At 34.2% G+C, this 16733-nt stretch overlaps 2 protein-coding genes across 2 annotated transcripts; one reads left to right on the plus strand and one right to left on the minus strand.

Annotated features, from left to right (window-relative positions):
• Nucleotides 1–319: 319 nt before the first annotated feature.
• On the plus strand, nt 320–1201 carry LOC105771685 (uncharacterized). Its single transcript, XM_012593094.1, has one exon. It carries the CDS (start codon nt 320–322, stop codon nt 1199–1201), a length of 882 nt encoding a protein of 293 aa, XP_012448548.1.
• Nucleotides 1202–9511: 8310 nt separating this feature from the next.
• Nucleotides 9512–12007, minus strand: LOC105771530 (ABSCISIC ACID-INSENSITIVE 5-like protein 3). Its single transcript, XM_012592980.2, has 3 exons — nt 10671–12007; nt 10486–10557; nt 9512–9842 (listed from the first exon to the last, which is right to left on the minus strand). Exons 1-3 carry the CDS (start codon nt 11496–11498, stop codon nt 9759–9761), a joined length of 984 nt encoding a protein of 327 aa, XP_012448434.1. The 5' UTR covers nt 11499–12007; the 3' UTR covers nt 9512–9758.
• Nucleotides 12008–16733: the final 4726 nt, after the last annotated feature.

Consider the following 16733-nt stretch of genomic DNA (forward strand, 5'->3'; position numbering starts at 1 on the left):
AAAACTAATGGGAGCAGTTACATAAGTTAGGTAATTGTCATACTACTTTTGTAACAACATATATTTCAAAGTTTTAATAAAAAATTTGATTTGGCTTCACCGGTTACTTGCTGTTCTTTGTTTTCAATTTTGTTTTCTTTGCTTTTGCTTGTTGTTTTGAGAGCTTATGCTGAACAAAGTTTCATTTGTTGTGTTTTGTTGCTGCCATTTATCCAACAAATGGTAATCAGAGCCTCCTATCTTTGAGGACCTCTGTGTTTGTGTTTTAGCTTTCAAAAACAAAGTCAGTTTTGTTTCTGTAAAGTCAGTTTTCAGCAGCATGAGTTTTGCTCCTCCTCCACCACTAGTTTTTGCTGGAGACAACTACCACATTTGGGTTGTCAAGATGAAGACATATCTTCAAGCGCTTGACCTCTGGAGTGCAGTCGAGAGTGATGTCGAGCCAACACCATTGAGAGCAAATCCTACCATTCCTCAGATCAGGCAACATGGGGAGGAACGAGCCAAGAAACACAAAGCAATGGCCTGCTTGCAGAATGGAGTGTCAAATGTTATCTTCACTCGCATTATGGCCTGTGATTCTCCTAAGCAGGCATGGGACAGGCTTAAAGAGGAGTTTATGGGATCGGATAAGACTAGGAAGCAACAGGTTATTAACCTGAGAAGGGAGTTTGAAAACTTAAAAATGAAGGAGTCAGAAACTATTAAGCAATATTCTGATGGAATTATGGCAACAGTGAACAACATAAGACTCTTAGGAGAGGATTTCAGGGACAGCAGAGTGGTTGAGAAGGTGATTACAACTCTTCCAGAGAGGTTTGAATCAAAAATCTCCTCACTCGATGATTCAAGGGACCTTACAACCATTTTCTTGTCTGAATTGGTTAATTCCCTCTATGCACTTGAGCAAAGGAGAGCTAGCAGACAAGAGGAGAATCCTGAAGGAGCCTTCCAAGCAAGAACCAGGGAAGGATTTAGCTCAAATCAGAGAGCTAAGAAACCTTGGCTTGAAAGAAAGGATAAGGCAATGAGAGAAGCAAATAGAGATGCAGGCAGAAGGAGGTTTCCACCATGCATTCACTGTAAGAAAACCAATCACCTGGAGAAATTTTGTTGGACCAGACCAGACATACAGTGCAAAAGTTGTAAGTTTGGTCATCATGAGAAAATTTGTAGGAGTCATGACAAGGGACAAGCATAGCCACTTCAAGACAAAACTGCTGAGGATATGCAAGCTCAGGAGGAGCATGTATTCACAGCTTCATGTTTTGCAGCTAACAGCAAATGTAGCTGGCTAATGGATAGTGGCTGTTCACACCATATGGCTGCAGATGAGAGCCTATTCAAGAACCTTGACAGGAGCTGTGTCTTGAAGGTCAGGATAGGCAATGGTAACTTGATTGAGGCAAAGGGCAGAGGTGATGTGGTGATTCACACTGGTTCAGGTAACAAAGTCATTTCTGATGTGCTCTATGTGCCAGAAATAGATCAAAATTTATTGAGTGTGGGTCAGCTAGTCAAGAAAGGTTTTTCACTAGTTTTCAAGAATGATTCTTGTGTTATAAGTGATGCTCAAGGTAAAGAGATAGTCTCAGCACCTATGGCAGACAAATGTTTCATGCTGGATGTGAATCAACTTGAGAAAAGAGCTTACACAAGCTCAGTAGATGATACTGATCTTTGGCACAAGAGTTTTGGCCATGTTAACCTCAAATCACTTGATTTGCTGTACAAAATGAACTTGACAGAGGACATGGTGAAGGTTGGTGCAAGTGAAAGTGTTTGTGAGGTGTGCCAGCTTGGTAAACAAGCCAGATTACCCTTTTCAGCTAACCAAGCATGGAGAGCTCGAGACAGACTTGAGTTGGTGCACTCAGATGTCTATGGACCAATGAAAACACCTTCACTGAATGGCAGTAAGTACTTCGTTTTGTTTATTGATGATTTGACCAGACTTTGCTGGGTGTACTTCATGAAACAGAAGTCAGAAGTATTAGAGATGTTTGTGAAGTTCAAGGCTTGGGAAGAAAATCAAGCAGACTGTAAGATAAAGGCCCTAATGACAGACAATGGCACAGAATACTTGTCTGAGAAGTTTCAGAAGCTATGTGAGCAAGCTGGAATCCATCACCAACTGACCACAATGTATACTCCTCAACAAAATGGAGTGAGTGAGAGGAAGAACAGGACAATGATGAACATGACCAGATGTTTGTTGTTCTAAAGCAAGCTACCAAGCATCTTTTGGGCTGAAGGTGTCAACACTTCAGTATACTTGCTCAACAAGCTGCCAACACATGCTGTGAAGGACAAGACACCTGTTGAAGCATGGTATGGACTTAAACCTGTTGTATCACATTTAAAATTATTTGGCTGCATGTGTTATGTGCTTATTCCAGCAGAAAGAATGACCAAACTTGAGAAGAGGTCGACTGCTGGCATATTTATTGGCTACAGTGGCTGTAAGAAGGGCTACAGGATATTTGATCCCTCGACCAAGAAGATTTTGGTAAGTAGGGATGTTAAATTTGATGAAACAAGGTTTTGGAACTTTGATGGTTCAGATACAAGTCAGTTTGAAGAAGAGGAAGGTGATAACAACTTGGAATTAGCAGAAAGAGAGGCCAGCAATGCCAATGTTGATGATGCTCCTGTGAGAGGGACCAGGTCCATTGCTGACATCTACCAGAGATGCTAGGTGGTCATTATTGATCCCTCAAATTATGAAGAGGCTACTAGAAGTAAGAGCTGGAGGAAAGCCATGGAGGCAGAAATTGATATGATCCACAAGAATGATACTTGGGATCTAGTGGACAGGCCTGAACAGAGGAAGGTCATTGGTGTCAGGTGGGTTTACAAGGCAAAGTTCAATGCAAATGGCTCCCTGAACAAGCACAAGGCAAGGCTTGTAGTGAAAGGATATAGCCAACAGGCTAGCATTGATTTTGAGGAGACTTTTACTCCAGTAGCAAGGCTGGACACTATCAAATTGCTGTTTGCCTTGGCTGCACAGAAGCACTGGAAGGTCCACCAGCTTGATGTCAAGTCAGCCTTATTGAATGGCTTCCTTAAGGAGGAAATATATGTGGAGCAACCTGATGGATTCAAAGTCCAAGGAATGGAGAATAAGGTTTATAGGCTGAAGAAGGCACTTTATGGTTTGAAACAAGCTCCTCGAGCCTGGTATGACCGAATCGATGAGTATCTGTCCACACTCGGCTTTGAAAAAAGCCTGAGTGAACCAACCTTGTTTGTGAAGAAGTCCAATGATGAGACACTGCTGATTGTGTCAATCTATGTAGATGATTTACTGGTTACTGGAAGCAAAATTGAACTGATTCAAGAGTTCAAGCAGAAAATGCAAGTCATGTTTGAAATGACAGACTTGGGAATTATGAATTATTTCCTTGGTATGGAAGTGTGTCAGATTGACAAAGGAATTTTCATTGGCCAACAAGCCTTTGCATTGAAGTTACTCACTAGATTTCACATGGAAAATTGCAAACCAGTGAGTACTCCTCTGGTTACAAGCCAGAAGTTGAGCAGCTATGGAAATGAAGAAAAAGTGGATGAGAGGGAGTATAGGAGTTTAATTGGATGTTTGCTATACTTGACAGCAACTAGACTTGATCTTATGCATTCGGTCAATTTGCTATCTCGTTTCATGCATAGCTGCAACACATCACATTTAAAGGCAGCAAAGAGAATCCTTAGGTATGTGAAGGGAACACTGAAGTTTGGAGTGATGTTCAAGTCAGAAAGTAAGCTGAAGTTAACTGGCTACTCAGACAGTGACTGGGGAGGTTCGATTGATGATATGAGGAGTACCTCGAGTTATCTTTTTACTCTTGGTTCAGGTGCTTTCTGTTGGAGTTCTAAAAAGCAACAGACAATTGCTCAATCAACTGCTGAGGCAGAGTACATAGCAGCAGCTGGAGCTGTAAGCCAGGTTATTTGGCTTAGGAAGTTGTTGTGTGATTTGAACGAGGAACAATTTGGGCCTACTGAGATTATGGTTGATAATCAATCAGCAATTGCTATCTCAAAGAATGTTGTTTTTCATGGAAAAACAAAACATTTCAAACTTAAGTTTTATTTTGTTCGAGAGGCAGTGTAATCGAATGATGTGAGTCTTGCATATTGTAGCTCACAAGACCAATTGGCTGACATTTTGACAAAGCCTCTTGGTACTATGAGGTTTGAACTTCTGAGGGAGTTGATTGGTGTCTGTTGCCTACAGTCCAAGGAGGAGTGTTAAGCATGGACTGCAATGCAACAGTCAACCATGGCGCTGTCCAGTATAGCAGACCAGCATTCGAGCAGGACCAGAAGCATTCATTTTGTTTAGTTTATTTTGTAATCTTTTGTAAATGGAACAAGTTGATATGCAACTTGATTTCATAGCTAGTAGGATATGGATTTGATAGATGTATAGCTGAATCAATCAGCTTTTGAATTTGTATTATTTTTGTATAGCAAGTTGCTAAAATTGATGGGAGCAGTTACATAAGTTAGGTAACTGTCATACTACTTTTGTAACAACATATATTTCAAAGTTTTAATAAAAAATTTGATTTGGCTTCATCGGTTACTTGCTGTTCTTTGTTTTCAATTTTGTTTTCTTTGCTTTTGCTTGCTATTTTGAGAGTTTATGCTCAGCAAAGTTTCATTTGTTGTGTTTTGTTGCTGCCATTTATCCAACAATAATATTTAAGATAAATTTCACATATTTATTCTTAAGTCATTTTGTGAAATTTTATTAAATATCTAATTAAAAAATTTTAAGACTTTAAAATACTCAAAAACATATCTAAATGTGTTTTTTCTTATATCAGGAATAGAGAAAGCTCAAGCGGTATTGCTGGTTCAGGCTAGATATTCAATGTAGGAGTTGTAAACAATTTGGTCATATAGAGAAAGTGTGCAAGAATAAGGGGCAAGCACAATAACAAAATGCTCAAGCACAGACAACAGAAGTAAATCAAGAAGAATTGATGTTCGCTGCCTTCTACGGAATCAAGCTCGCAACCTCATACTAAGACCAGTTCACCACCCCATGCAAGCCCTCCAGCAAAGATAGAAAGAACTAGCTTGTTGACAGTAGCTGCACAAAACGCATAACTTCAGATGAAAGCATCTTCAAACAGATTGACAGAAGCTGCATTTCAAAAGTCAAAATTGGAAATGACCAGATTATTGAGGCTAAGGGAAAAGGTGGTGTGCTAGTCAGCACTCCAACAGGTACTAAAACAATTACAAATGTGTTTTTAGTTCATGAGTTAGATCATAATCACCTTAGCATTAATTGGACAGTTGGTTGAGAAAAAATATACTATTATTTTTAAATAAATATGTCTCCCTATATTTGATTCATTAGGACAAAAAGTTGTGATAGTCCCAATGAAAAATATAAGTTTTATGCTGGATTGGAACCTTATGGCCTCGAGAGCCTATATCAGTTCAGTGGATAAATCACATATTAGTTAGATAAATTTGGTTGAGGATATGACTAAAGTTGAAGATGAAGTTTTTGATGACCTCCCTGTTAAAGGCATTAGGCCTATTGTTGAAGCTTGTCATGGATGTGACTTAGTAGTGTTGGAGCCTCAAATTTTAAAGAAGGTGTACAAGAAACAAAATTGGAGTTCGCAGCATTATGGCCAAGGAGGAGTGTTGCGAAGTGACCATTCATGCAATGGCAAACACAAATCACAAAGATGCGAGTTCACCCAAAGATGAGAGCTCATCCAAAGCTACAAGCTCACCAAAGCTACGAAGTCACCTAAGGTTCGAGCTCTATTAGGCGAGCTTATACATGCAAACCATTTCTGTGCAAGTTGCCAACTTGCTCTGAAACAATAAAATTTTTTAGCAAGATATTTGGTTGCTGATTAGACTAAAATCAACTAATAGAGAAGCAAGTTGTACTGTATAAATTCCAAGACTTGCCAAGTTGTAATTATTTAATATTATTTTTAGCTTATTTAAACATTGTTGTACATGTAAACTATAAGCCATAATGAATCAAAGATCATAACTTGATTGCTACAATTTTTATTTGTTTTTCTTTTCGTCTCAATCCATTTTTAATCAAATATCCGACAAAATTTTATATTAAAATTATTGTTTTGTTGTTCAAACTTTGTTGATAATTCCTTCGTGATAGATGTTGTTTATTGTATCATCGAACTCTTTCCCTTAACTTTCTATGAAACTTATCTTGGTTTCTTTAAACCTAAGGAAATTTCTAAAAAAATGAACTTGAATATTAAGAATAAATAGGTGTAAGGATGAATTCTATTAAGAAACCTAACAATTCAAGAATTTAAACTAGGCCAATTTTTGTTGTATTCGAAACTTTGTAAATGAGTCAATGGAATATGTTAAATATGGATATGGGTGCGGTATAATTGAGGTAGAACAAAGGGTCGCCTTTGGGTTGGGTTGGGTCGGACGAATGTAAAATTATAGGTCCATTTTTTATGTTCAAGCTTGGTTCGGTTTAAAAATGAGTTTGAAATTTTGCTAAAGCTCGATCCAAATAAAAAAAATGCTAAACCCAAGTTCGACTTGATCCTTCTGTATTAATTTTTTTAGATTTTTTTTATATAAAAATTAATTTGAAAAATATAATACATCAAATACATAAAAAATGTTAAAATAAAATGTTAAAATAAATGTTTTCCAACAAATTGAAAATAACATTAAGATAGTTACAACTTAGCAAGCAAATGCCTTTAAAATAGAAGCAAAAGTAACAATAAAATAAGAGTTATACAATATCCAAATAATAACAACAAAATAGTAGCAATATAATAGCAAAATAGTAACAAAACAACAGCAAAACAACTTAATCAGGTCGGGCCAAGCCTGGACCAAAAATTTCTACCTAAGGCATGACCCATTAAGAAAGCGGATCTTATTTTTTTGTCCAAACCTATTTTTTAGACCTATATTTTTGTTTAAACCCTTTCACTTTTCGAATGGGTCTTCAAGTCTAGATAGATAATCTAACTTGTAATAAGCCCAATTGTCCAGGCCTGCATACGAGCCCAATACAACAAAAGTTTAAGCAATAGCAGGCCCAATAACGGGCCCAATAGCCAACTTCAACCTTAGCCCAGCAAAATCATTTGCTGAAACCCTAAGAGCCTCCATACGCCCTAGCCGCCGCAGCCTCCATGCCTCCAGCAAGATGCCAGGCGCAGCACGTTTCGGAGCCCACTCCCTCCCCCGCGCCGTTTGTTCCATGATTTCCTGCAAAAAACAGACTCAAAGAGTCCGATTGAGATAAAACAGCAAAATAATTAGTTGATATTTTATTTGTTTTTTTTTTCTTTTCGATTTTTCTGGCTATAAAAGCCTTTGGAAATCTGTAAAAAGGGAGGGGAGTAGAAGCAGAGAAATTCAAAGAAAATACAAAGATTAAACTTGTTTTCAAAGGTGATTTTGCTTTTTATTTTACAGCGTCTGTTTTTTACGAAAATTTTCTTGTTTTCTTCTCTTATTTTCATCATTATTTTGTATAAAATAACAAAGAAAATATTAAAAAACTTACCTGAGAACGTCGGCCATTGCCATCTCCGTCGCGATCGGAGCTTTGGCGAGGAGGCCGACGAACGGCGGCGCAATGACGCTAGGGACGGAACCCTAGCAGAGCGAAAGAGGGTTTTTTATTTTCTTTTCTTTTTTTTTTCTTTTTCCCCCCTTCATTCAGTCAAATGGTTCTTAGAGGAAAGATCTGTTTTAAATAATAGATCAAAACGGCGCCGTTTTAGCCAGGTACGACCCGCGCGGTGACCCAACCCAGAGGGGAGGATCCGCGCGTTCTGGCCAAATGGCGAATTTGTGCTATCAGTCCCCCAATTTGTGTCGCGTTTCGATTAAACCTATTTTTTTTTTTTTAAATTGGGCCGCATATTCGATTTTAGTTTCAATTTGGTCCCTCACTGCGCAGCTTTTTGGAAGGGCGAGAATAATTTCCCTTTTGGTCCTCCGCAGTTATGCGCGCATTCAATTTCGTCCTATCTTCAAATTATTTCAAATCCGCCCCATTTTTTCGATTTATTTCAATTTAGTCCATTCTTATTTTTTTTTTCTTTTCATTATCATTATATCATTATTATTATATTGTTCGCTATCATTATTATTACTGTATTTACTATACGTATGCATGCATATTTTTATATATAATATATGTACATATTTTTAATATATACTTTTAAGCTTTTATAAATTTACATATATTTTACGTATGCACACATTTTTTAAAAAGACTTTTCATACATACACATTTTAAAATCACACATGTTTCCCATATTTTACAATTCAAAATACATTTTTTTATATTATACATATATATACGTTTTTGAGTTATTATAAATATTTTCTATTTCTATATGTACACCGTTATTTGTACTCACATTATATATATAGGTGTTTTAATATATATATACGTATTTTCATGATTTACCAATACATATACATATACATATACATTTTTATTTTGTAAATATATACACATGTACATGCTTTTATGTTTATTTTATTTTCACGATTTTCAAATACATACATGCATTTTTATTATATTTTGATTGATATATTCCATTTAATCTTTTATGTGTATCTTTGTACATGTGCGTTAAATATATGTGTACACATGTTTGTAAATTTAATTGTATATTGTACTTGTATATATATTTGTAAATATTTATTCATATTTGTCTTAAATTAGAGTATGTGTTTCATGTTATACCTTAACCCTTTTTAGCATCCCTTTTAAAAATATATATTTTGATTTTCTCAAAGTATTTAAATCATCCTATTTTATAAATACCAAAATATTCGGCATTCATGATTCTCGTGGAAGATCGTGTCCTAACTTACTGGATCGCGATTATTTTTCGATGAATTTAGAAAGCCAAGTATTTGTTTTGCAATAAATTCATAAATTTCAAATGAAGCTTATTCTCGGGAATTCAAAAATGTTGGGTCCTAACTTACTAGTCATGACATTTTCTTCTCGAAGTAAGAATTTTCAAAAGCAAAAGGCAATATTCGGTATTTTGAAGATTTAAAAACATTGTGCCCTAACTCACTGGGTGTGGTGTTTTATTTTTTTGAAATAAGAATGTCTTATCATTTTAATTCATTCATGAAATAAAAAAGTTTCCTTTTAAAATCTTTTCAAATTTTCGACACCAAGGCATTAAAAAAATCAATTTGGTACCAATTTTGGGCGTTACGAGGGTGCTAATCCTTCCTCGTGCGTAACTGACTCCCGAACCTGTTTTCTCAAATTTCACAGACCAAAATTATTTTTTAAGGTGGGCCGATCACATCTTAATAAAAGATCGGTGGCGACTTCAGTTTTTGTTTTAAGTCAACAACTAAAATTTTTGTTTTCAAAAAGACGGTTTCGACATAACTCATAATCAAGTCTAAATTAAAAGTATATTCATTTTTAAAATATATATGATGGATAATCTGAATATCCAATCTGCATAAGCATGAAACACAAAAATCAAATAGGAATATTTTCAGAAAAATGAAAAAAGAATCGTTACAAACGTACCTTGAAAAATGTCCTACAAACATACCTTAAAATGTCAAAAGTAAAATATTTCAAGAAAGATCTCAGTGCAACAAAAAATAAATAAATTCAAAAAAAAGAATTTCTAAGTGAACCTAAACAAAGAATGAATAAATGGAATAGCTAATGATGATTAAAAACATGGCGTAGGCCCTGAACATATATGCTAAAATGAAGCAGAACTGGTACGCCGCAGCTGGTACTTTGGCACCGTATCATTTGTATTTGCCGACAACACCATCTCCACTTCCTGTTTAAACAACACTCGGAACTCAGTTTTGGATAGTGTTTCACATGTATATTCTTAATTTGTTTTGTATATTAAAAAGATCAATTTCCTATATTTATGTTCGAATATGACTCGTAGGTGTTTCAGAGAAAATGAAAAGTCTAGGCAACACAGTTGCAGGGTGGGGGTGATTAAATTTTCATACATGAAGTGCCTTCTTTATCCTAATCAAGTTAATATGAAATTTTACTGCTTGCTTTGAGAACCTATGATATTGATCATCAAAAGCTTCATAGCCATCCAATCAAAGGAAAAAAAAAACCTGTTATTACTTTATTTCTTTAAAACATTTCTGAAAACGAAACTGGACCTTCTTGTTTATCAATTATCAAACCAGTTTATGTTTTCTAAGGCCATAAAATTGGTCTGAGAACAAGGCATTTACCCTATAGATTCCCAGTTTTTTGTTAATTTCATCAATGGTTAACAAAAGATCAAAAGGATTTCATACCAGAAGTGAAGAAGAAAGATAATGCTAATAAAGTTAGAATTGTCTACTTCAAAGCCAGCAAAGTGGTTCATGATCCTATTAGACCAAGTATGCTCTGAATGCTGTTAATAAAGCATATACTTCACAAAAACAAAAAAAAAAGGTTCAAGGTACCTTTTGCCTTTTGAGCCAGCTATTCATTTTCTTTAATTGATCTACTTCAAGCTCCAATTGATTGGTATAAGCCTACCATTACCAAACAAATTCAGATACATATTATAAGACATATCCATATATATACTTCTTGAAGTTCATAAAAGATTTCACACACACATATATGTATATGTATGTATATCAACCTGCTTCCTTGCCCGGGACCGTGCTGCGGATTCTCGGTTCTTGATCATCCTCTTTTGCCTTCTCTCAATAGTCTTCTCCATCACATCTGAATATCTGTGTTTCCTGGCAGCAGTTGGTTGAGAATCGGATGATGTTGCTGACATTGCAGGCATTGGCATTGTAATAGCCAGTTGGTTCTCATGGTACCCAACATCTACAACTTGGTTCTCATAAACTGACTCCGGAACATTGAAATTCGAATCCATCATTGTCATTTGTTGCTGCTGATGGTGATGGTGTTGTTGCTGAACGGCAGCCATTTGGAACTGGAGCCAATCAGCCTGTTGAGAAACCACGGCCATCGGGTCGATTGCCATGAACTGTTGCGGATGAATGACACCATCCTGGATCCCACCATTGATCACACCGGCACGAACAAGGAAATCCTCGAGCGTCGTCTCGCCGAGCGTCAGTTGGTGTTGAACGAATCGGTTGTCCATCGCATTGACATTGCCACCGCCGTTATTAACTATTTCCTTCCAAACCTCATCAACGGTTTTCTTACTCAATGTGCCATTTAAATTGATGTTCCCAAGAAAGAAAGAAGCAGCAGATGATGAGGAAGAAGAAAATGAAGATGGGTTTTGAACCAATCCTCCTTCTTCAACAGCTATCAAACTCCTCAACAACTCATCCAAATTCATATCATTTAATGGCTTCCCTATCTTCCCCAGTTGGCTTTGAACCTCATCGAAAGTGAGGTTATATAAAGAACTAATTTGTGAAGCCAAAGGGGGAAAATGTTGCCCCTCAGATCTATTAGGAGACATCATGAATCTATCTCCCATTCAAAAATCAATCAATTTAAAAAAATCCCAAGGAAAATAACACTTGAAAAACATCAACTCTAATCTCAATGACCCAATATTCAGATCAGAGTTGAGTTGACTAATAAAGGACTAAATGGGGGATCTATAAACAGATTCAAGTAGAGAAAATTAACAAAGGGTTTGCATCAAATTGTGAAAAAATGGGAAAAAAAAAAAAAGTATTGGTGAAGTAGATGGGAAGTTGAGAAGTGAAAGGCATGTAAAGAGTGAAATCTGAACCGCCAGGAAGATCGAAGAAGGCGTTGGAAACGATCTGGGAGATGTGAATTTGTTGAGGAGAATCCTATTTTTAGAGTTTTTTTGTGTATGAGAAAGTACTGCCATGCCTGATTTCCTTGCTAATTTGTTGGGATAGCCATTAGAGATTGAGACTTCCCCCTCCCCAAAAAACAGAGTCAATTAATGACCCAAACAACAATTTAACTTCATTTCAATCCCTCTCCTTTCTGTGAAGGGGTTCTAAGGGAATTGTTCATCGACCGTTATAGTCGTTAAATCTGGATGTTCTTGACGGGGGCCCGGCGATGGAGCTTTGTCATTCCATTCGGCTTTGGGCCCTAAGCCCCGACTCTAACTTGAGAGCTCCTAGTTTTTAAGATTTAGACATCATTTTTGTTTGGATTTTTGGATTCAATAGAAAGTGCAAATAGCTTAAATTTAGGGCTTAATTGCACCATGCATTTTTAAATTATGAGTTAAATTTTAAATACATCCTAATTGAATCCTCAGACTAAATCAAAATCTTCTATTAATCTATCAGTCAATTTTAGCATTAAATGCTAGCTTGATTTAAGGTGATTCCTTTTTAGATGAAGCAAAATATTTTTAAACACTAAAGGTGATGATTAAAATAATGAAAAAGCCTTATTGAAACAATATTTTAATTGTCAACGAGGCCTTCGCTCAAAGGCAATAATAAGGTTGAGGCTCTGTTATCATCTCAAGTTCGAGTTTCAACATATGTAAAATGTATGGATTCTCTTAGTTGTTCAATTTATTGTTGAGTTAATTATTCAGTTAGTGCTTGTAATTACTAAATGTATTGGAACTATTATAACTTTTTTTTAAAATACTTTGATTTGAAAATTCAATTGAAATATTTTAAAGTTCAAAGATAAATTTGATCTTTAATTGGGGATAAATTAATTTTTTTTAAACACGTAACGTCATATGGCACATCCTCATTGATTGGGTGTGCCATCTTTTTTTAACAAGATTAACTTTTTGGACTAAATTTATAAGGTAGGGATAGTTTACATACCAAAATGGGACAAAAAAAAATTAAATACTAAAATGAGAAAATGAGTATAACTCGGGAGCCAAATCATGATATAAGTTGATTTTGGGTGGCAAATCTTATAACATTTATGCCTTGTTTGATTATCTAGTGTATTTACACACACAAAAATCTTAAATTATTATACAAGTATTTAATTAGTTTAATTGTCATAACATAAAAATAATTAGTATAAATTTAAACTTGAAATTAGAAGAATGAGTAAAGCTCTAGTAAAAATATGACCTTTCAAAAAAAGTAAAAAAAACTTCATTTTATTCAAAATAAATGAGTGGCTAAATATTATCAAGTAAAATCTAAGTACAAAGAGTATTGAAAACAATACTTTTACCAAATGTAACATTAAAAACTTTTATAACACTTAATTAATAGTGATTAATGCGATGATTAATTTTTGTTAATTAAAAATATAATGAAAAATAAATAATCACACTACTTAATTTAATCTAGAACTCTTATAGAATAAATCATAATATTAAGCAATAACTAATGAGTAGTCATAACTCCATACTTAAGCTTGTAAGTCTCGAGATTTTACAAGTTAGTAGTCACAACTCTATTTAGAAGAGCATAGCATGAAGATCTACCCTTGAAGTCTTGATACCCATGACTTTATAACAGATATTTTTTAGCCAAGTGTCGAGAACAGTTTTGTAGATATTAATACTTGAAGTAACAAAATACATTTAATATATGAAATTAATTCTCCCAACAACTAGAAACTCTATTCAACTGCTCCAAACAACTCCAAATCAATGACAAAGTATAAATATGGTCCAAGAACACTTAAATGAAGATGAGAAACATGGTTACCAAGATCAAAGGGCAAAAATTCAAATCTTTCATTTGTTATACTATTGTTTCATTCAATAACATTTGTTGGGTTTATTTGTATTTCTTAGCACAAGTGTTTTATTGTATTTGTGAGAGATAATTATTGTATATTCACCTTATTTCATTTCTCTTTTGAAAGATTACATTCGATATGTTTGGATTAGAAAGCTAAGAAAAGTGAGGAAAGGGATTCGGATGAGTTATTTTTATTAAGAGATGAAAAGTAAAAGGAATCGAAAATCTCACTTTTTCTAATTTTACTCTATTTTTAATACCCCAATTTGGGGAAATGAGAGGAAAGGATATTTAAAATATTTTTTTCCTTCAAGTATTTTTATAATTAACTCTTTAATTTTTAAATTTATTTTCAACAACAAAATATTTCCTCTTTATTACTTTAAGTTGTTAAATATTTAAACTTTAAAGTTAAAAAAATCATCAATCTTTTTTTTTACTGTATTATTAGATTTTGTATTCTAGATTATTATCTTTTTTTATTTTTAATTTGTAACAATATTATTTTTATTTTTTAGATTAGTAGGAGTATTTAATTTTAATTTGTTTGATATTTTTTTTTTGAATTATTAGATCTCAATATTTTATCTCTTTATTTTCTCAATTTTATAACAACCTTATTTTATTTTTTATTTTGTTAGATTACTAGGAGCACTTAATTTGTAATTTAGTTAAGATGAACATTTTTTCTAATTTATTGAAACAAGCTTGTTTTAAACAAGAATATGTCAATATATTATTGGTTAATATTTTAATGATTTTATGCAAAATATTAATATTTTTCTACAAGTTTTAATTTAATTTTTAATTGTATATTATTTATGTAAATGTTATAATTGGAAAATACTTGTAAAATAATTTTTCTTAATTTTTAAACACTAAACACCCCTCTTAGTGTAATTTGAGATCATTATGGTATAAGTTAAGCTCTAATAAAAACATACTTATTTTCTTTAAATAGACTAAACTATACAAGGGACCCCTTATACTATTAGTAATGTTGTAATTGGAAGCAACGCGTGATAATGTGATTTTTTGGCCTTTGCATGAACTGGCCAAGATGTTAAACAGCAAGTCTCCCAATTAGGCTTTGATAAACAGCAGTGTCTTCCAATAGCTCATCTTTATTCGTACGTAACTTGTATACATTCATCATACTCTGCCCTGCTCAGCTTCTGGTTTTGTTCTAGTGGAGTAGAGACTGGTTTGGCTCCCGCTAGCCCCATATCAGAGATAAGTTTGAGTGCATGATTCAGAACCATTCCTTTTTCTGACCTTGCCACTTCTATGCCAAGGAAAATTTTAATGAGATCTCTAACATACTTCATCTTAAAATTCTGATATCAAACTGCTATCATTTCCCTTGTTTAACAGATCATCAACATGAACCCTGATGTTTAGCCCACTCCCATACTCATGTCAGGAGTTCAAGTTCTAGGAATTGGGTAAAAATATCATGGAAGCTCTTGCACTAGGAATCGAATTGCATTTTGCCTCTTCTACTCAAAAAATGAGTTAACTAGTCCTTGTACGTTAAATCAAAAAGTAAACTGGTCATTCTATTAAGAATTCCATCCATTTCTACTGTAAAAAACTGGTCACTGTACATCAAAATGAGGTACATAAGGCATGTCACATGTAACTATCTGGTTATTTCGTCAACCACGCCAATTTTTAACAGTAAAAAAGAATAAAATTTTAACAGAAAGAACCAGTTTGATCTTTAATCCAACGCATAAGGACTAGTTTGCCTATTTTTTTGAGTAAATAGAGTAAAATGCAACTGACTCTAGTATAAGAACCTCCATGGTACTTTTTTACCCAAAAATTACTTGCTAATAATGTGTACAGAGAAATTATTTGCTCTTACCAATGGTGTGTGAGTTACACTACAAAACAATAAATTATTAACATAAATCATCACGATCATCAACTTCTCTCATAGCGATATTTTATTCTATAATAAAATTTGTTGTTTTAAATCTTTTGAACTTTTAATTTAATTTTTCAAACTAATATAAATTATTTTCAATGTTTTCTTCATTAAGCAAATTCAAACCAAAGATTTCAAAGAAATGTCAAACTCATTATCCCTTTCCTCAACATACTTTAATCCTTTTAAGTTCACTTGTAAAATTTAGTAAGTTTGAACAAAAAACAGACTCACCTTGTTGATGCCAATATGATCCCAAAAATTTGGAACAAAAGTCAAAAAGCACCAAGCGTTCAAACAAAGCATGGTCTCTTTATAATTATATTGGTTTTTGACGGAAAGGATCATTGCCATTTGACTCAAAAACAATTGGAACAGGTGTTGGTATTTTATAGCCCTTGTCCTGCACTGCTAGATGGCCAATCTCACCAAAGACCGACAGAAATGGAAGGTGACTTTTGAATCCAATGACACCCTTAAATGAATGACTGACAGACAATTCTTGTTCAGTCTGACGAATCCTTTATTATAAATTTGATACAAGGGCTGCCTTTTAACAAGGTGACACATCCACAAATTCATCATTCGATTATAATAGCCCTCTAAAACAGTAAAATTCAGTCCCAGCATTTAGCAACGTGCGAGAATATTCCCCCACTTTGAGTTATTTTCTTTTTTGGGTTAAATGGGTACATCATCAGACACCAAGAGTCACCCTTCCAATTATGAGATACCCCCACTTCGGGTTTTGCCACTTTTACACCTTTTTGGACTCTTAGAACACACCTATGAAGGGAGGAAAAGGAAAAAAGAAACTGACTGTAAAAGCAATTCCACTGGCTTCAAACCTTCCGTTGTTTCCGAGCCACCAAATTTAGCATAGAATAACATCCATGAAAGATATACAGGACTCAAAAACGAATATTTTAGGAAACAGTGAATCATAAATAATATATGTATGAATAATTATAACTAAAATAAAATCAATACAAAATATAAATAATTGAAAATAGAATATATATATATATATATATATATATATATGAACCTACACGAGAATAAATCTAGACAAAACTTGAGACATCATGGTTATCTCGAATTATTGAGACATCAT

The sequence above is a fragment of the Gossypium raimondii genome, chromosome 6, assembly GCF_025698545.1.
Source record: "Gossypium raimondii isolate GPD5lz chromosome 6, ASM2569854v1, whole genome shotgun sequence".
NCBI classification, from domain to species: domain Eukaryota; kingdom Viridiplantae; phylum Streptophyta; class Magnoliopsida; order Malvales; family Malvaceae; genus Gossypium; species Gossypium raimondii.